At 48.7% G+C, this 22073-nt stretch overlaps 1 protein-coding gene and 1 pseudogene across 1 annotated transcript; both read right to left on the bottom strand.

Moving 5' to 3' along the window:
* Window positions 1-584: 584 nt before the first annotated feature.
* Window positions 585-6582, bottom strand: LOC124046930 (annotated as a pseudogene).
* On the bottom strand, window positions 5699-8507 carry LOC124045264 (olfactomedin-4-like). Its single transcript, XM_046364551.1, has 4 exons — window positions 8369-8507; window positions 8124-8285; window positions 7236-7380; window positions 5699-6899 (listed from the first exon to the last, which is right to left on the bottom strand). Exons 1-4 carry the CDS (start codon window positions 8420-8422, stop codon window positions 6892-6894), a joined length of 369 nt encoding a protein of 122 aa, XP_046220507.1. The 5' UTR covers window positions 8423-8507; the 3' UTR covers window positions 5699-6891.
* Window positions 8508-22073: the final 13566 nt, after the last annotated feature.

Below are 22073 nucleotides of genomic sequence, written 5' to 3'. Positions count from 1 at the left end.
CGGTTTGTACACTTTGGCCTTTGCAAAAGTTTTTAAAAATCGCGTTGTTTAGAAGGAGTGCAAAACCAAAAGCGAATCGAGTTATTGCACACGCGCACTTCCGAGAGTAGGCGTTTCTTAACGGAAATATGCAGATTATGCTAAAACACCAATGGGATCTCGCTCACTCGTGCTTGGTTCTGCCCCCTCCTTGTGTGTTCTGCCCACTATGGCTCATTTGTTGCCCTTGAAAACGACAGACTGTTGTCTATCTTGGCTTAGTTATAAAAAATATCCGGTTCTGTTCTGTTTTTGTCTTGCTGTTGTTCTCAGACCTTTTTTCTATTTCAGATAGATTTGGCCATTTATTACAGTATAATGTTGTATCCACATTTTAATTAGTCAATGGATTTGTATAACAATGACCTGAAACCGTAAGAATAAAACAATGTGCATGGTTCATTGTTGTACATGCAGTGAATGGATGCTATGTGGCCTCACCCTGCCTGCTTAGTCTAATCTGCTCTGATTTGGTCCTCGGTAACAGTTGGACCCAGACTCTCGCTGGAGAACAAAGAGGAGGGCCACCCCAGGGGAGGGCTTGCTTACAGAGGAGCAAGGCGGAAGCCCCAGCCTGAGCCTAAGGAGGAGAGCTGGGAAGGGGAAATGAGAGAGGGTGTGAGAGAGTAAACCACAGCCCAGCCCAAAGCTAGGGAGGGAGGGGTCTGATATCATACTGGGGTGGCAGGGTAGCCTAGTGGTTAGAGTGTTGGACAAGTAACCGGAAGGTTGCAAGTTCAAACCCCCGACATGGTGCAAATCTGTCGTTCTGCCCCTGAACAGGCAGTTAACCCACTGTTCCTAGGCTGTCATTGAAAATAAGAATTTATTCTTAACTGACTTGCCTAGTTAAATAAAGGTTAAATAAATACTGGGGATGACTCATATTCTACTAAAAAATAAGGGGTGGGATACTGCACCCTTTCTCTTTCTCATTGGACTGCCTTAGGTAATGGGAGGGAATCTGACACAGTTGGCTGGGTATTTTAATCATTATGGTAATAATGAACATTTTAATTTTCAATTCAACTTCAAATGAACTGAACTACAACACAAACAGATTCAATGCTTCAGTTAGATTTTATTTCAGAAATTCAAGGGACATGAGTTTTGAATGCAAGTCAGTGCATCGGACAAAGTAATGAGTATTTATTCAGTCAAAGCCCCATGCTGTCGGAGAGTCATTTCAGTCACAATACGATAGACCAGAGGGAGGCTCAAGTTTTTGCTAAACGTGACACTATAAGACACATAGTAGCCCTTGTTGTACATGGAGAGTTTCTGGTCAATAGGGTTTAGTGCAGGTTTATATATTCATCCTGGAACTTCTCAAATGGTAGTTCTCTTGCTCTGTTTTGATGTCATAAGAGTAAAAGATCTCCTCTGTGTAAACATCTACTGGTCTGGTAGCATAGAGAACCACACACACCATGAAGGCATTGCCTACCAACGCTTTGTACACATTGATATTTCACAGCTCCTCTATGCCAAATTCAACCTCGTTTACTTTGACAATGTGTTACGTTCGTCATTTGAATGAGGAGAACAAGGTGCAGCGTGGTAGGCTAACATCTTACTTTTATTCAAATGAACACCGCAAAACGACAAAATACAAAACGACTGGAAAGTTCTGCAGGCTACACAGCAACTATACAAAATCAAGATCCCCTCCCAAAAGGTGCGGATTCCGGCCACAAACATGAACCTATAGGGGAGGGTCCGGGTGGGCATCTACCCTCGGTGCCGGCTCCGGTGCGGGACGCAGACCCCGCTCCGCTCGTGGCCCCGCCAACTTCGGTGGCACCTCTGGTGTGGAGATCGTCACCGGAAGCTCCGGACCGTGAATCATCGCCGGAGGAATCAAACCATGGATCATCGCCGGGGACTCCGGACCGTAGATTGTCGCCGGGGACTCCGGACTGGGAACCGTCGCTGGAGGCTCCGGACTGGGAACTGACGCTGGAGGCTCCGGACTGGGAACCCTCGCTGGAGGCTCCGCACCATGGATTATCACTGGAGGCATCCAGTCATGGATCATCACTGGAGGCGCCGGGCCTTGGGTCATCACTGGAGGCTTCGGGACATGGATCATCACTGCAGGCTCCTGACCACAGATCATCACTGCAGTCTCCGGGCCATGGATCATCACTGCAGGCTCTGGGCCACAGATCATCACTACAGGCTTCGTGCCATGGATCATCACTGAAGGCTCTGGGCCACGGATCATCACTGTGGGCTTCGTGCCATGAATCATCACTGGAGGCTTTGGGCCATGGATCATCACTGGAAGCTTCGGGCCATGGATCATCACTGGAGGCTTTAGGCCATGGATCATCACTGGAGGCTTCGGACTGGGAACCCTCACAGGAGGCTCCGGACTGCGGAGGCGCACTGGAGGCCTGGTGCGTGGAGCCGGCACAGGTCGTACCAGGCTGGGCTGTGAACGCTGCTTGGTCCGTTTGTGGTGGGATCTTCTGTTACGTTCGTTGTTTGAATGAGGAGACCAAGGTGCAGCGTGGTAGGCGAACATATTACTTTTATTCAAATGAACACCGAAAAACAACAAAATACAAAACGTCCGTAAAGTTCTGCAGGCTACACAGCAACTAAACAAAATCAAGATCCCACAAACTAAGGTGGGAAAAAGGCTGCCTAAGTATGTTCCCCAATCAGAGACAACGATAGACAGCTGCCTCTGATTGGGAACCATACCAGTCCAAACAAATAAATAGGAAAACTAGATTACCCACCCTAGTCATCCGCTGACCTAAGCAAAATAGAGAATGAAAAGGATCTCTAAGGTCAGAGCGTGACACAATGACCGTTTTACCCTTGGATTCATCAGTGGCATAGGTTACCCATAGCCCATTTTCATCATTCTCATGTTCTGATTGGCTGAGTAACTGTATGAGAATGTTGCACTGGCCTTTTTAATTACTCTGTCGTCATATTTGGAGGTGGTCAAATTCAGTTTAGCCATGGGCTGTTTTTCTAGTAACACAGGGTGTTACCATGAACAATGTAATTGTTGCCGGTACCCTGCTATCCATTTGGCAAGTTGTTGTTTAAATTAATTCCTTAAAACCAGATTTTGATAGCCGGAGTAAAGATAAAAGTCATGCACTGAGGCACTGCTATAGGCACCATACCAATACATTGATTCAAAGCCACGATTGGGTTTTGAGCCTTCCATCACCCCCCAAATCTGTAACCCGCATTCAAGTTCGCATTCAGTTGGCTGATCACTGGCTTCCCTACACTGGCAATGCCTTTATGGTTGCAGGAGCCTGGGAGGAAACATAAATAGCTATTAATAATATATAAGACAAACAAATCCACAAACTACTGGCTTTGAAATAATGATACAATACGTTAACAATGCTACCATCACAGAGGCTTCTTATCAATACCTGGGTTTGTCCCCTCCTCTTGGTTCTTCTGGCACTCCTCCAGCTTCTTCTGCAGTTTTCCAAACTCAATACAGATCACCTCCAGGTTACTCTTGTCATAGCTCTCCAGCTGGTTCACAATCAGGCTCATATTGTGAATCTATGGATGCATGTGTACAAAGGACAAATAGGTCATTTGTTCCATATAGCAACATTCCTCTTTCTTCCGCATGATATTAGCTGTCACTTATTTATAATGCCAATGACCGTCATTAATAGTCATTCTGCTATGTCTGTCTACCTGTCACCCATTTACCTCAGTGTATAGGCTGTCGAACATAGGTGAGGAGGAGTTGAGGGATTCCTTCAGCTGTGTCACCAACAATTCAAACTCTCTCTTCTCGATCCTGAGAAGCTCGAAATCCAGTCGGATGTACTTATCAGGGCCGCTCTCCACAACCTCCACTCGCATAGTCAGGTTGCTTAACTCAGCCAAATAGATCACAATCCTGCCCTTGTAACTGTCCAGCTGCAAGAGAGACACAGGTAGTAGTTCCGGTGTAAGATATCTAGTAGGGTATACTGTGAATGAGGTCTCGGTTAAATATACACAAGCATCCCCCCCCCCCCAAGGTTTTACATGTTTCATAAACTGGAGTAGGCCACTGTTAAGATCACTCAACAACCTGGTGTGTAAATGCAATATTGATTCAATCCTGTTCAGGGGGCTCAAACCTCAGGGTGTTCATTACAATACAACAGTAAATGATTTTATCTGGATTCCCACTTCCAGCATTAGATCCTTGGTGACTTGCTGCACGTGTTCCACATGGTCGGCAGGGAAGGGGATGTCAGGAAGAAACACATGACTAAGACATTGCCCCAACTCACCTACATTTGCAGTCACATTTCCAGAGTCCCAGTCCTCCATTGGCTGGAGGAAAATACAAGTTTGGACTGAACTTCAGTGGTGGCTCACTCAAGTAGTAAACTAGCACTCTTTGGAAGTATCTCTTACTGTCAAGGTTTAGTGGAAGGAGAAAATGAGAGTCCCTTAACAGCCAAGCCACTGCAGGGCAAAGGAGAGGCAGGAGCACTAGAAACAGAACCATCTTGTATCCAGTGTTCTGGTGTGGGTCCTTGTCCATCTGTTCTGGGTTTTTAAAGACTCGCTCCTATCAGCTAATGAGAAACATCTTGCTTCTTCCCATAATTACTGCAGTTTCTTAAGAGACTACCTTCAAATCTTTAGGAATTATATGCAGACATCCTTGTTCGCTTGTAATAAAATACTCAAGTACAATTTTTTAAATCTGTCTCATAATTTTATTGATCACAATAATTCTGTGGACATGGAGTGCATGAGAAACAGGGCATATGGACAGTTTTTTCAGTTATGAAGACATGTTATTGATGGCATATGGTAGATGGCACCTGATATTATCAACTACATAAATGGATCTTACTATTAGTCATCAACAATGTGGCAGGATATTATATGTTGAGATAAGCATAGTATAATAAAGTATTTTCATCCTTATTCCAATGATATAGCCTAGCAAGTTCCATCACACAATTCCACAAGTATTATGCTAACGTTTTTTCTCCACCTGAGACTTTAGATTATGCTGGTAAGAAGTATAGGTGCTGAAGATCTGCGTTATAATGTGATTGACAATTAATAAAGCAAATGTTTCTGCTGTCCCAGAGAATGCATTCACGGGCTGCATATGTCGGCTCGATCGGGATTCGGATCATCTGCGATGCTTCGGCGATACAGACTGAATCGCACACCTGTACACAAACTACGTTTACATAGTTAACACTTAAGCCACTTTCCATAGTTCGAATCCATACTGTATTGCTAACAAAATAAATGGCCAGATGCCAAAGAGGATTGGGTCTGTGTTCAACATGGTTTTACCATAGTATTTTTTTAGACAAGGAACAGACAAATGTTGTTCTTTCAAGACTATGCAGTAGCCAATCCTTGCAAAATGTCACATTATATTGTACAAGTTTTATTTTCTATATGTTTAGATATCAAGTACATTTACATTTAAGTCATTTAGTATTCTCAGGAATGAAGTGTGTTACTGTTCATTAATTCCTAACAATGGGCTGCATATTGAGAGAGATTCTCCTCTAAAACAGTATCACAAACCCCCTCTGTGATGTTGGTGAGTGAGACTGTTTAGTACCTACAGTAGGCCTACATGAAGATTAACAAGACAGTCTAGAGACAGAAAATGTATTGGCATCTGACTTTATGTTTGACACCGAGTTTATTATCAGCATAAGGGACTCAATTAAAGTATTTTATATGAGATACACAGAATCATGCTTATTAGCCACAACTGACCTCCATTTGGCTGAATCTGGGGTATAGTATACACCTCATTATACAGATGCTGATGTAGACTGAAGACTGACGGAATCATAATACTTTAATACAATGAAGACAGTACTATTTCAGATGGAATATCAAAGGTAAACCCTTGAACACAACGAGAATGCTTAAGCCATTTATTTCAAATCAACACGATGAGCATGAGCCCGGATATTCTATATAATCAGAGCAACTACAAAAGAGATTAAATCTGACTTGAGTATAACGAGTTTCAATATGCCACAATAGGCCTTTTATTTGACCAAGGGGTGTGCTGTGTTTACAGTGGCCTGGTTGTCAAACCAGAGATGATAGTTGACATAGTAGCCATCGTTGTACATGTAGAGTTTCTGATCAGTGGGGTTGTAAGTCCAGGTTGACATACTTGTCCTGGAACCGCTCAAATGGAATACTCATGTAGCTCTCTTGTTTTATCTTGGTGTCATAAGTATAAAATATTTCCTCATAGTGAATGTCAACTGTTCAGACAGCATAGAAGACTCCACACACCATGAAGGCATTGCTCACAGATGGTTTGTACACACTGGTTTCCCACAACTCCTCTATACCAAATGATGGCTCATGAATTTTAGCAATGATCATTTTACCCTTGGATTCCTCTGTAGCATAGGTCACCCACAGCCCATTCTCATCAGCAGCATAGTCTAGGTTCTGATTGGGTGAGTGACTATACGAGAATCTGGTGCTAGCCTTTGCAATGACCCTGTACTCATAGTTCATAGTAGTAAAATTCAGTTTGGCCATGTTAAATGGATTGTTCAATTGATAATACAGGGTGTTATCACGAACAATGAAGTTGTTACCAGTTCCATACCAGCTACTTGACAAGCTTTGGTGTTTAAATGGAGTTCTCAAAATAGGATTTTTATAGCTACTGTAAAATCTCATGTCAACAATTGAGGCACCACTATAGCCAGAGTACCAGTATTAAAATTCAGAACCATGCACAGGCTTAGAATCTTTCCCCCAGCCTCCCCATTTGAAGCCAGCATTCAAGTGGGCATTCAGTTGACTGACAATGGGCTTGCTGCCTCTGGTTATACCTCTGTGCTCTCAGGACCCTGAGAAAAGAGGGTAAAGTCAGTGACATCAAAGATGCAATGGTCTACAAATGTTTTGGCATGAGGCGGGTGTGTATCACCATCAATTCAAAATCAAATCAAACTTTATTTGTCACATGCGCCGAATACAACAAGTGTAGACCTTACCGTGAAATGCAAATAATAGAAAGTAACACAATAACATAACAATAACGAGGCTATATACAAGGGGTACCGGTACCGAGTCAGTGTGCGGGGGTACAGGTTAGTTGAGGTAATTTGTACATGAAGGTAGGGGTGAAGTGATTGTGCATAGATAGACCATAAAGGAGACCATAAAAGTAGTCTTAGACTTACCGATGTTGGGGTTGAAGATCTCATTGTGGCGCTTCTCACACTCCTCCAGTTTGAGCTGTATATTGATGTACTCACGACGGGTCACCAACACCAGGTTCTTATTGTATCTCTCCAGCTTGGTCACGACCACCACCATGGAGGAGATCTGTGAGAACACAGATAAACAACCATAAGTTTAAGTCCTTCAAAAGATACATGTCTGAAGTGAAAAGTAGACATGTTCATTGTTTATAGCTGCATCGTGGCCAGATGAGTTGTTGGGGACAGTCTTCGGATAGTTACCTGCTGGTGCAGAGACTCAAAGGCGATAGTGGAGGTTTGTATGGAGCCCAGGAGCTCCTGTATCAGAGCCTCCAACTGTTTGATCTGCACCTTCACCTCCTGTAGGCGTCAGGGTTCTCCTCCATCAGCTCCACCAGTACTGTCAGGTTCACTATCCTCTCTGCCTACACTCTCAGCTTGCTCTCATATGTCTCGAACTGGAGGGGAGGGATATTTTAAATACAAATGACTGTATAAGTCATATTATAATAGGCAAACTGATCTACTGTTAAGGAAAGAGTAGGTCATCAGAAGCCGTGCTTATTGCTCAATCTTTATAGCTTAGCTATAGGTCTACGATGGTACTCCTTGTATATAATCTCCTTATTGTTCTTTTATTGTGTTACCATTTCATTTTTGCAAATTATTCTTACTTTTTAAAACTCTGCATTGTTGGGAAAGGGCTCTTAGGTAAGCATTTCACGGTAACGTCTAGCTGTTGTATTCCGCGCACGTGACAAATAAAATGTGATTTGATGATAGGATGTATGGTGTATAGTGTGTCAGAGAGTGATAGGCCATTATAACCACCATTATAACCATCTATGTGACTCCATACTGGTGTACCTTGCTCATTTCCATCTCCAGCTTGTGGTTGATCTGCATAGCCATCTCTTCCAGGAGGACCAGCTCTCCCACTGGGAAGGTGGAGCCGGGCAGGAAGGCCTCACAGGAGCACTTCCCACCTCCATCCTCTGTCCCATTGCTCTCGCTCCACGGGCCTACAGGCTGAGAAGAAGGCAAATAAACTAGTCACTTCTATAGGCATCAGTTAGTATGAGAGAGATGCACCAGAATCACATCACACGTACCCCAAAGGCCAAGGTGGTTCTCAGGAGAGCTAAGACAAACAGAGTGGAAGTCATTCTGGAGTAGTCGAGGTGGTTATGATTCAGACTTGTTGGTTCTAACTGCTAGGATATTTTTAGTGCAGGGATGTCATAATGGTGTGGTATTATAATTTCCCCAGTTGATTCATAAAGTTGGCCTGAAACGTGGTTATGTATACTGGAGGAATGTATATTTTATGGTTATATGTGTAATGCATGGACTGTATGTAGAAGCCAGTGATTTCTCTGTAAAATTGCATAACAGGGTTTAGATTGGGGCTAGCGTGGAGTCTTCCGTCAGCTTGGGCTGGGAGTAGGAGCACATGGTGGGGGAGCTGGTTGGCCTGTGGTGGGTCCTGCTCCTGGGCATGGGAAGGTGGATGCGTTCCCTGCTCAGGTTGGTGACGGAGTAGCGGCTGCTGTTGGACATGATGATGTGGTGCCAGGAGTTCAGTGGGGTGGCAGAGAAGTGCTGGGGGCCACTGGAGTCCTCCTTGGTGCCCCCCGGGGACATGACCATGAGCTGCGGGGGGTGTTGGAAGGTCTTCAGGATGCGCTCGCTCTTCTGCTTCTCCTTCTTCTGACGGGACTCCATCTTATGCAGCTGGCATCTTCTGCTTCCTAGTGTCGGCCAGACCCCTGAGGAGAGACTCCGAAGAACATATTTAATGTGATGTTTCACTAAAAGGACTTTCTTAGCGTTTGAAAAGGAAGAACATTGGCACGACACTACAAGCACTTCAGCAGTACTGTATCATTTTAATCATTTTAGTCAATAAGATTCTTGCTACGTAGCTTAACTTTCTGAACATTCGAGACGTGTAAGTCCACTTGTCATTCCAATCTCCTTTGCATTAGCGTAGCCTCTTCTGTAGCCTGTTAACTATGTGTCTGTTTATCCCTGTTCTCTCCTCTCTGCACAGACCATACAAACGCTCCACACCGCGTGGCCGCGGCCACCCTAATCTGGTGGTCCCAGCGCGCACGACCCACGTGGAGTTCCAGGTCTCCGGTAGCCTCTGGAATTGCCGATCTGCGGTCAACAAGGCAGAGTTCATCTCAGCCTATGCCTCCCTCCAGTCCCTCGACTTCTTGGCACTAACGGAAACATGGATCACCACAGACAACACTGCTACTCCTACTGCTCTCTCTTCGTCCGCCCACGTGTTCTCGCACACCCCGAGAGCTTCTGGTCAGCGGGGTGGTGGCACCGGGATCCTCATCTCTCCCAAGTGGTCATTCTCTCTTTCTCCCCTTACCCATCTGTCTATCGCCTCCTTTGAATTCCATGCTGTCACAGTTACCAGCCCTTTCAAGCTTAACATCCTTATCATTTATCGCCCTCCAGGTTCCCTCGGAGAGTTCATCAATGAGCTTGATGCCTTGATAAGCTCCTTTCCTGAGGACGGCTCACCTCTCACAGTTCTGGGCGACTTTAACCTCCCCACGTCTACCTTTGACTCATTCCTCTCTGCCTCCTTCTTTCCACTCCTCTCCTCTTTTGACCTCACCCTCTCACCCTCCCCCCCTACTCACAAGGCAGGCAATACGCTCGACCTCATCTTTACTAGATGCTGTTCTTCCACTAACCTCATTGCAACTCCCCTCCAAGTCTCCGACCACTACCTTGTATCCTTTTCCCTCTCGCTCTCATCCAACACCTCCCACACTGCCCCTGCTCGGATGGTATCGCGCCGTCCCAACCTTCGCTCTCTCTCCCCCGCTACTCTCTCCTCTTCCATCCTATCATCTCTTCCCTCCGCTCAAACCTTCTCCAACCTATCTCCTGATTCTGCCTCCTCAACCCTCCTCTCCTCCCTCTCTGCATCCTTTGACTCTCTATGTCCCCTATCCTCCAGGCCGGCTCGGTCCTCCCCTCCCGCGGCTCGATGACTCATTGCGAGCTCACAGAACAGGGCTCCGGGCAGCCGAGCGGAAATGGAGGAAAACTCGCCTCCCTGCATCCTTTCACTCCCTCCTCTCTACATTTTCCTCCTCTGTCTCTGCTGCTAAAGCCACTTTCTACCACGGAAAATTCCAAGCATCTGCCTCTAACCCTAGGAAGCTCTTTGCCACCTTCTCCTGCCTCCTGAATCCTCCTCCCCTTCCCCCCTCTCTGCAGACGACTTCATCAACCATTTTGAAAAGAAGGTCGACGACATCCGATCCTCGTTTGCTAAGTCAAACGACACCGCTGGTTCTGCTCACACTGCCCTACCCTGTGCTCTGACCTCTTTCTCCCCTCTCTCTCCAGATGAAATCTCGCGTCTTGTGACGGCCGGCCGCCCAACAACCTGCCCGCTTGACCCTATCCCCTCCCCTCTTCTCCAGACCATTTCCGGAGACCTCCTCCCTTACCTCACCTCGCTCATCAACTCATCACTGACCGCTGGCTACGTCCCTTCCGTCTTCAAGAGAGCGAGAGTTGCACCCCTTCTGAAAAAACCTACACTCGATCCCTCCGATGTCAACAATTACAGACCAGTATCCCTTCTTTCTTTTCTCTCCAAAACTCTTGAACGTGCCGTCCTTGGCCAGCTCTCCCGCTATCTCTCTCTGAATGACCTTCTTGATCCAAATCAGTCAGGTTTCAAGACTAGTCATTCAACTGAGACTGCTCTCCTCTGTATCACGGAGGCGCTCCGCACTGCTAAAGCTAACTCTCTCTCCTCTGCTCTCATCCTTCTAGATCTATCGGCTGCCTTCGATACTGTGAACCATCAGATCCTCCTCTCCACCCTCTCCGAGTTGGGCATCTCCGGCGCGGCTCACGCTTGGATTGCGTCCTACCTGACAGGTCGCTCCTACCAGGTGGCGTGGCGAGAATCTGTCTCCTCACCACGCGCTCTCACCACTGGTGTCCCCAGGGCTCTGTTCTAGGCCCTCTCCTATTCTCGCTATACACCAAGTCACTTGGCTCTGTCATAACCTCACATGGTCTCTCCTATCATTGCTATGCAGACGACACACAACTAATCTTCTCCTTTCCCCCTTCTGACGACCAGGTGGCGAATCGCATCTCTGCATGTCTGGCAGACATATCAGTGTGGATGACGGATCACCACCTCAAGCTGAACCTCGGCAAGACGGAGCTGCTCTTCCTCCCGGGAAGGACTGCCCGTTCCATGATCTCGCCATCACGGTTGACAACTCCATTGTGTCCTCCTCCCAGAGCGCTAAGAACCTTGGTGTGATCCTGGACAACACCCTGTCGTTCTCAACCAACATCAAGGCGGTGGCCCGTTCCTGTAGGTTCATGCTCTACAACATCCGCAGAGTACGACCCTGCCTCACACAGGAAGCGGCGCAGGTCCTAATCCAGGCACTTGTCATCTCCCGTCTGGATTACTGCAACTCGCTGTTGGCTGGGCTCCCTGCCTGTGCCATTAAACCCCTTCAACTCATCCAGAACGCCGCAGCCCGTCTGGTGTTCAACCTTCCCAAGTTCTCTCACGTCACCCCGCTCCTCCGTTCTCTCCACTGGCTTCCAGTTGAAGCTCGCATCCGCTACAAGACCATGGTGCTTGCCTACGGAGCTGTGAGGGGAACGGCACCTCAGTACCTCCAGGCTCTGATCAGGCCCTACACCCAAACAAGGGCACTGCGTTCATCCACCTCTGGCCTGCTCGCCTCCCTACCACTGAGGAAGTACAGCTCCCGCTCAGCCCAGTCAAAACTGTTCGCTGCTCTGGCCCCCCAATGGTGGAACAAACTCCCTCACGACGCCAGGACAGCGGAGTCAATCACCACCTTCCGGAGACACCTGAAACCCCACCTCTTTAAGGAATACCTAGGATAGGATAAGTATTCCCTCCCCCCTTTAAGATTTAGATGCACTATTGTAAAGTGACTGTTCCACTGGATGTCATAAGGTGAATGCACCAATTTGTAAGTCGCTCTGGATAAGAGCGTCTGCTAAATGACTTAAATGTAAATGTAAATGCAATAATAAATATATATGTTTGCCCTACTTCGACACTTTGACCATAAACATCTGCTCATGATGATTTTTTTTAGGGTAAACAGATGTATGGACAGTTTATGACAAGTTTCGGTTCAGTTCTCAGGTTATTGCTGATGTTTGGCGTTTTCTTTACACACTCATAGCGGTCTTCAAATAATGTTGCTAGTTCACCCCACCCTGACAGTCTGTACTGTATGAGAAATGCCCACCTGTAATCAACCATCCCTGTCCTTTCACGATCCAGTCTCTGGAACGTTCCATGACAGATTGACCAGGTGAATCCAAGTGAAAGCTATGATACCTTATTGATGTCACCTGTTAAATCCATTTCAATCAGTGTAGATGAAGGGGAGGAGACAGGTTAAAGAGGGATTTTTAAACCTTGAGACATGTTTTGTGTATGTGTGCCATTCAGAGGGTGAATAGGCAAGACAAAAGATTTAAGTACATTTGAACAGGGTATGGTAGTAGGTGCCAGATGCACCAGTTTGAGTGTGTCAAGAACTGCAACACTGCTATGTTTTTCACGCTCAACAGTTTCCCATGTGTGCATTAAGAATGGTCCACCACCGAAAGGACATCCAGCCATCTTGACACAACTGTGGGAAGCATTGGAGTCAACATGGGCCAGCATCCCTGTAGAATGCTTTCGACACCTTGTAGAGTCCATGCCCCAATAAATTGAGGCTGTTCTGAGGGCAAAGGGAATGGTGGGTGCAACTCAATATTAGGAAGGTGTTCCTAATGTTTTGTACACTCGGTGTATGAGAATAACATTACAGAAACCACTCATACGAGTACATGCAAGTGAGGGTATTCCAGGGTATCTTCGAGCATTGGAAATGCATTAGCTCAACAGACCCTGCAAATGTCAGAGACTATGGGATGAGCAATTAGTTTGAGAGCTGCACAGCCTTCCTGAAGTCTGCTACAGACACTTGCATTGTCCCATCTATTTGGTTCAGTCCCAAAGGTGCAGCTTTTGATGATCCAGATAATCCTTCAAAGAAAAGAGCAGAGATGTTTTTCCTTGACATAATCCTCCCTATTTCACATCTTGCACTGGTTTGAAAAACATTGATTACTAGGTACCAGTGAAACGAATTTGAAGTTTATTTAAAAATGTGTTTAAATACTCTGTATTCAGTTATGATTTACAATCACTTGTAACTACTGCATGTAAATACACATTTGACAAAAATTATATGACCAGTCAGTGTACCTGGGTCAAGGCATTTGGATGTTTTCTTTTTCGATAAAGCCTCTGACACCTCCATACAGCACCTCTAGACTGGATTCGACTCACAAACACAAAGGACTCAGTTATAACTTTACCATGGTTTGGAGTGTTAACAGAGGAACCAAAACACTTTTCGTGTACATCAAGTAGAGAACAACAATGCTCACAGATATGTTGAACTCCTCCAGAGCAGTTCTGGTCAGTGGATGTGAGCCCTGTCAATCAAGCACCTACTGTCAGCACTCCAAGAGTGTTGTTGGCCTCCAGCCCTTGCACTGCATGCCCACCCCTCATTGGTGATGCAGTTGTAGTTGAGGTCTAGATATTTAGATCCCAGAGTGTTGCTGAATTTCAGTGCCTCTCTTAAAGTCAAGGCCCCTTATTCCCAAAGACATTCCAGGACAGGTCTAGGTGTTTCAGGGTCACATTCACCTTTGTGAAGAGGAGATATGTTCATCACATACTGTTTAACTATTTTTTTTTAAAGGAACAATTACACTTTGAATGTGGGAATTGGGATGAGTATGTTTATCCACACCTTGTGGCTGGCACAGAAAGCCACAGCTCCTTTCATTTGCAGACGTTCCAGCTTAAGTCTAGTACCGCCAGACCTTCATCATTTGCTATAGGATTACAAGGTCAGTGACAGCAGATGCAAAACGCTAAACACTCACATTGTGAATGATTGTAACCCGAATGACTCCATGAGACTGCTCAACCGTAATGATGTGAGATGCAGACATAAAGTGAAATGGTCTCTACGTAACATCTGCCCCAGATGCTCCCCACTTCTCCCACAGAACTGATTGTGGCTCAAGTCCAGCTCCTTCACTCTGTAGTTGTTCAAAAGGGAGAGATATTGCAAGTAGCTAGCTATAGACGCCAATGACAGTAATATCATCAATATGCCTGCATTTTTTAAATGTCATTTCTATTCACTTACTGCCAGGGCATCTGCAAAACTTTTAGCATCGTCCTCTATGTATCCATTCCCTGTTGTTGACATTTTTGAAAAAAAGATTCACAAATAAAGTAGAGAAATATAATATATACTTAACAAAAATATAAACGCATCTTAAGGGAAAAGGGGATACCTAGACAGTTGTACAACTGAATGCATTCAACTGAAATGGCAAAGGAGAAATGCTCACTAACAAGGCTGTAAACAAATTTGTGCACATCATTTGAGAGAAATAGGCTTTTTGTGAGTATGGAATATTTCTGGGTTCGTTTATTTCAGCTCATGAAACATGGGACCAACACTTTACATGTTGCGTTTATATTTTTTTCAGTGTATCTAATGAACAGAGTTTTTTGTTTTCATTTTCAAATCTGTGTGTACTACCTGAAAGTTTGACGGATTTGATGGAAATGTTGTCAAGCAACATTTTTGCTCTGCACTCAGCGCCTTCAGACAGTAAGCGATTGTTGGACAAATTCTACTAGACAAACAGTGGGCATTTTAATACATCTCTTAATGTCAAGGACTGCATGGCCTGCACGACTCCAATGCCCTCTTGTGGCAGATTGTGGGACATATAGCGCATACTTGTCCCACTTCTGAATGAACATGTTTAATAAGAGATGTTAATGCTACCAGATACATTTACATTACCTTCTTACAAAGAACTCATACAAACTTACCAGATGGTGAATGGTGAAATTTGCCTTCAACATCGCCACAGGGTATTTGGCTCCCTCAGCCAGCAGGTAGTTTCCTGCCAGCTCCAGGTTGGTGATGTGCATGGTCCCTGTTCCCCCACAGAGAAGTCTAAGAACAGTAACCCAGCACTGGAACTAACAACAGAGACATCTCAAGTACAGAATCCATCAGTCAAGGACCAACAGATGATAGTCCATGTCCTGTTGATGAGCATTCCTTGTGTCAATAGACATCCAGCAGACTTATCACCAGGGCAATGACCAGCGCCTCCCCCCAGGGGTCCCACGCCGTGGTGGTTGTGGCTCATGGTGGAGGTGCCCAGATTCCAGAGGAAGTAAGAGACAGGAACCACTCGGACCAGCTGCAGGCCTGCAGGTACATCTCAGCGGTGGTCTTTTTCACCTCTAACGATGATAAGAAGTGGTGTCACTATCAGACAACCATCAGGGTGAGATATGCATAAACAAATCAACGTACAATACAAACAATAATACATTATAATAACTACTGTGATCTGATGGGTTTTTTTATCCATAAAATAGCATACTCATCAACCTCCAGGTCTGTATCCCACTCATCATGCAGGTCTAGGTCTTCTGCAAGGGATGGACTGACATTATCTGCTTGGCAGACTTGAGAGATAGGATAGACATCTCCTGTGTTCAACTCTCACCAGATGCAGGTCCACCACATATGCATGTTGAAATATTATTTTGCATTTCAGTATGTCTTTCATTGATACAGTACTTCCCACCACATGCTACTCTACATGAACAAAAGTATGTGGACACCTGCTTGTCGAACATCTAATTCCAAAATCCTGGGCTCTTGTAGGGTAGAAATTTGTCGAACTGACTTGTTGGATAGGTGGCATCCTATGACGGTGCCACGTTCTACTGCCAATGTTTGTCTTTGGAGAGGAAGGCCCTAAAAATTGTCAAAGACTCCAGCCACCCTAGTCATAGACTGTTCTTTCTGCTACCACACGGCAAGCAGTTCCGGAGCGTCAAGTCTAAACAGCTTCTACCCCCAAGCCATAAGACTCCTGAACAGCTAATAAAATGGCTACCCAAACTATTTGCACCCCCCTCTCTCTGTTATTATCTATGCATAGCCACTTTAATAACCCTACCTGCATGTACATAATTATCTTAACACCGGTGCCTCCAGCACATTGACACATTGACTCTATGCCGGTACCCCCAATATTGTTATTTACTTATTTTTTGTTGGTATTTTCTTAAAACTGCATTATTGGTTAAGAGCTTGTAAGTAAGCATTTCACTGTAAGGTCTACCTGTTGTATTCGGCGCATGTGACAAATAACATTTGATTTGAGATTGCATGGCTGTCTTCTCGATTTTATTCCACTGTCAGCAACGGGTGTGGTTGCAATAGCTGAATCCACTCATTTGAAGACATGTCCACATACTTTTGTATATATTGTAGCGACCCGCACAGACAGCTGTGTGTTATGTGTTAGGCTAGGAGGTGGTTGTGTTGTACTGACCAGTACCCGGCGTTCGCGGGGTCCAACCTGTCAATCAACCTGCTATCTGCCAATCACGGGAATGCCTGGAATGTTCTGATGCCGGGCATCCTGGTGGTTGGCGGAGTGGCGTGGAGGGGGGTTGGGCAGGGGGGTGGAGCATTGGAAGTTAAGACCAGGTTCAGCTTTTGTTCTCTCTCTCTTACGTCTGGGCTTCACAAGAGAAGGTCACGATTGGCTTGTGTCATCTATTCGGCGTGTGCTACGGCCCAAACAGTAGCCTGTGTAAAGTTGGTGTAATAAACCGTCAATTCGTAAACTCAAGCCTCTGTCTGGACAATTGTTCCTTTATGATCTAGTCGGGTCATTACATTGGTGTCAGAAGTAAAAACGTTGATACAAGTTAGCCAGCTAGCTAGCTGACTTATGTGGCTAGCTACCGTAGGTGAGAACGGGGATGGAAAATGCTTCGAGGGAATCCGAAAGTGAAGGTGGAGGTAGGGGACGATTATGGCCAAGGAGCTGCGTGTGAATGGACGTCGGGGCTCTGTCTGAGGAGATCGCCAGGGCGTCGGAGCGCAGAGGCCGCTTGAGGGAGGACGTTAGAGCGATGGCGGCTGAAGCGGGCATGAGTGCGTCGTCGAATGTATTTCGCGCGGATTCTGGTGGGCGGACCGAAGTGGTGACGTCGACGCGGCGTGATGAGGAATCTGGGGCTCAGGATGTAAACAAACATGGCGGCGCCCAGTTCCCGGCTGCGTCCGTATCTGTTAAGACCCCGAAATATTCCGGTAAGGCGGATTGGGAAGCTTTTCATGCTCAGTTTGAACTGTTAGCTCATTTTAGGGGGTGGTCGGATGAAGAAAGGGCACTGCAGTTGGCTTTATGCCTCACGGATGAAGCTCTGGCCTGTTTGATATTGATTAGCCCGAGGACAGGCATGATTATGGGGCTTTAGTGGGAGCACTGAGGAGGCGCTATGGACAGTGTGTACAGCCCGGGCTACTGCGCTCCGAACTGAGTAATAGACGCAGGCAGCCTGGAGAGCCTCTACGGGTGCTAGCTAATGACATTGAGAGCCTCTCTCGGCGGGCATATGCTCACATGCCCCCCTCCGTGCAGAGCGAGCTAGCACGGGACCAGTTCATACAGGCGCTCTCTCCTACGGAGCTGCGCATACAGACCCAGCTGGCTCATCCTGAGTCATTGCAGACAGCCTTGGAGATGGCTTTGGAGAGGGAGCTGGTGTGGGCTGGGGCTTCAGCTGGGGCTTTGGTGGGGGTGCAGGGAGACACACCCTCTGTGCGAGCTGGGGGGCAGAGCAGCCCGGAGCCGGAAAAGCCTGCTTGGGTGGCCGAAATGACAAAACTCATTCGTGCTGTGTCGCTACAGGCGGAACGAAACACACGCCCTGGTCCCAGGGTCTGCTGGGGTTGTGGCCAGCCAGGCCATCTGCGCCGAGTTTGCCCCATGTCCCCCAGAGCTCAGGGAAACGGCTCGGGGCCGCATAGACCGGGTAGTGCGGACCCCTGGCTTTCTATCCCAACCACCATCATCTTCTGGAGGAGCCCACCGGCACAGACGGGAAGCAAGGCTCCACTTCCCCCAGAAGCAGACGAGGGCAAGCGGATGGAGCCTGTTGTTGTGGTGGGCCGGACCTGTGTTGGGGACTTTTGTCATGTCCCTGTCACTGTGGAGGGGGTGCCCTGCTCCGCCCTGGTGGACACTGGGTCCACAGTAACCCTGGTGAGGCCAGATATTGTGCCAGGTTGGACTCAGTGTGAGCCTACAACTGTGCAGCTCCGCACAGTCACAGGTGAGCTGGCACCCATGAAAGGGAAGGGAATAATGACTCTGACAGTAGGGGGCAGGACTGTGCGTCATCCTGTGTGGGTGGTGGCTGTGCAGGACCCTTGTATCCTGGGGTTGGACTTTCTTAGGAGCACAGGCTGCCAGTTAGACCTAAATAGGGGCACACTGAGCTTCCAGGGAGGGACGGAAGTCACCATGGCCCCCCTAATGTCACATTCACTCAACCCAACAAACCCTTTACTCCAACAGTTAAAGCAGCAGAGACTCATGGCTGCGCCCCTCCCCCACAGCTGTGTGTGACTTTTCCCCAGTCCCCCTGTCACCTACAGCGGTGTGTTACATTCCCCCAGCTACCTCCATGACACAGCCCTCTGTGAGCCCGGGTCGCATCCCCCCAGCCCAGCTACCCCAGATGGGAGAGGAGAGGACACTGTCTGCAGTGAGGGAGATATGGGGGAGGAACTGTGTTGGTCTTGACCCTGAGCAGCAGGAACGGTTGTGGCAGTTGCTGTTTGAATTCAGAGACAGCTTTGCGTTGAGTGAGGAAGAGGTGGGTCAGACTCATCTGGTGCAGCATGAGATCGACACAGGTGATGCTCGACCCATCAAGATGCGTCCCCGCCGTATCCCGCTGGCACGCCAGGAGGCGGCAGACAAGGCTGTGTTGGAGATGCAGCGGGCAGACTTCATTGAGCCCTCAGACAGCCCCTGGGCGGCGCCAGTCGTCATGGTTCCGAAGAAGGGGGCAAGCTGAGGTTCTGTGCGGACTACAGGCGGCTGAATGAGGTAACCAGGAAGGACTCATACCCCATACCACGTATCGATGAGTCGCTGGACCTGGTTAGGGGTCCTCCTGGTTCTCCTCACTAGACCTCCGCAGTGGCTACTGGCAGGTGCCCTCTCCCCAGAGGCCAGAGCCAAAACTGCGTTCTCCACTAACAGAGGACACTGGCAGTTCAAGGTCCTGTGCTTTGGCCTGTGCAACGCTCCAGCTACTTTTGAGCGTTTGATGGACAGGGTGCTGGATGGCATCCCCGACAGCAGTGTCTGGTATACCTCGATGACATCCTGGCCCATGGCAGCTCCTTCCAGTCAGCCCTGGGGCGCTACGGCGTGTGCTGGAGAGGGTGGCTGCCGCAGGTCTGAAGCTCCACCCCGAGAAGTGCCACTTCATGAGGAGAGAGGTGTCCTTCTTGGGCCACCGAGTGGGGAAGGAGGGGATCAGCACCATGGAGGACAAGGTAGGGGCTGTCAGAGACTGGCCCACCCCCACCGACCAGCGTCAGCTGAAGAGCTTCCTGGGCCTGGCCTCGTACTACAGGAGGTTTGTACGGGGCTTCTCAAGCGTTGCTGCTCCACTGAACCGCCTGCTGCCGAAGGACAAGGCTTTCACTTGGACAGTGGAGTGTGAGGAGGCGTTCAACACCCTCAAGCGTGCACTGATCGAGGCCCCGTGCTCGCCCCCTGACCTCACCTTGCCCTTTATCCTGGACACAGACGCGAGCAATGTGGGCATGGGTGGGGTGCTGGCCCAGGTGGGGCCAGAGGGGGAGAGAGTGGTGGCGTACTTCAGCAAAACATTTGACAAACATGAGCGCCGCTACTGTGTCACCCGGCGGGAGCTCTTGGCTGTTGTGGCTTCCGTCAAACACTTCAAGTACTACCTGGGTGGTCTGCCCTTTACTGTAAGGACTGACCACTCTGCTCTCCAGTGGCTCATGTCTTTCAGAGAGCCAGAGGGGCAGGTGGCACGCTGGTTGGAGGAGCTTCAGCCGTATGACTTCACGGTGGTGCACAGGGCAGGGGCACGCCACTCCGACGCCATGTCCCGTCGGCCCTGTACTGCAGACGGCTGCCGCCACTGTGAACGGAGAGAGGGACGGGAGAGAGAGCTGCGGGCAGAGGAGGGTGTCTGTGCCACAGTGTGTCGGGCGAGCGGGCCTGTCTGCTGTGAGCTGCAGACTGTCGACGTGGCTGAATGGCGGCAGCAGCAGGGACGGGACACAGACCTACAGCCAGTGCTACAGTGGGTAGAGGCGCAGGTGAGGCCACCATGGGAAGAGGTGACAGCGCTCTCACTCGCGACCAAAAGGTTGTGGTCGAAGTTTGAGAGACTGCGGCTGGCTGATGGCGTGCTACAGCGGGCATGGAAGGAGTCAGCTACGGGAGAGGAGAGGTGGCAGGTGGTGGTCCCAAAAGCATTGCGGGAGGCTGTGCTCCAGAGTACTCATGGGGGGGGTGGGGACTGGACACTTTGGGGTCACAAAAACACTGCGCCGTCTCCGTCAGGGCTTCTACTGGGGGCAGCACAGGAGGGATGTGGAGGACTTTTGTCGCCGCTGTGACAACTGCACGGCGAGAAAGGGCCCCCCCAGGCCGCTCTCATGCTCAGCTCCAACAGTTCCCAGTGGGGGCTCCCATGGAGAGGGTGGGAGTGGATGTAGTTGGGCCGTTCCCCACCACAGACAGTGGAAACCGCTGGGTGCTCACGGCCATGGACTATTTCACAAAATGGCCCGAGGCCTATGCTCTGCCTGACCAGGAGGCAGAGACCATCGTCGACGCCCTGACAGCGGGGATGTTCAGCAGGTTTGGAGCTGCAGAGTCCATCCACAGCGACCAAGGCAGAAACTTTGAGTCCCGTGTGTTCGCCACCATGTGTGAGAGGCTGGGTATGCACAAGACCCGCACTACTCCTCTCCATCCTCAAAGTGATGGCCTTGTGGAGCGCTTCAACAAAACGCTTGGACAGCAGCTGGCCATCGTCTCTTCCAAACACCAGCGTGACTGGGACAAGCACCTGCCTATGGTCCTCATGGCATGCCGCTCCGCTGTCCAAGACTCCACTTCCTGCACGCCTGCCCTCCTCATGCTGGGGAGAGATCCGCACCCCTGCGGAGATGGCGTTTGGTCGGCCCCTGGATAGCTCTCATGTTCCTCCGGGGCCGGAGTATGCCCGGAGACTCCAGGACCGCCTGGAGACAGCCCACACCTTCGCCAGAGAGCAGCTGGTGAATGCAGGTGTGAGGCAGAAAAGGAACTATGACGTGCACACCCGGGGAAGGCACTTTGTGGCTGGGGAGCTGGTCTGGGTCTACAGCCCCCTAAGGAAAAAAGGCAGATGCCCCAAGTTGGACAGTCACTGGGTGGGACCCTGCAGTGTCCTGGAGAGGGTAGGGGAGGTTGTGTACCGGTGCAGCTTCCTCCCAGGGGGAGAAAGGTGGCACTGCACCGGGACAGGTTAGCCCCATACAGAGGGGCCTCTTCTCCCCAAACCCCAGGAACCCCCACAATTCCCCTCTCTGGCAATGACATTCTCCAGGCACCCACCCTCAGGTGCCGCAGACAAGGCTCCAGACAGCCCACTCCCCCTGTCTCCCCCCCTGTGTCACCGCGTGGTTCCCCAGAGCCACGGACTGTATTACCCGTTCCCGCTTCCTTGTCACCCATATCCCTGCCTTCATCCCCTGGGTCCCAGAGGGGCACTCTGCGACCATCACGACCACGCAGGCAAAGGAG

This window comes from Oncorhynchus gorbuscha, linkage group LG10, assembly GCF_021184085.1.
Source record: "Oncorhynchus gorbuscha isolate QuinsamMale2020 ecotype Even-year linkage group LG10, OgorEven_v1.0, whole genome shotgun sequence".
In the NCBI taxonomy this organism is placed as follows: domain Eukaryota; kingdom Metazoa; phylum Chordata; class Actinopteri; order Salmoniformes; family Salmonidae; genus Oncorhynchus; species Oncorhynchus gorbuscha.
Note: the sequence above shows the minus strand (reverse complement) of the source record. Positions and strands in the feature narration are given on the sequence as shown.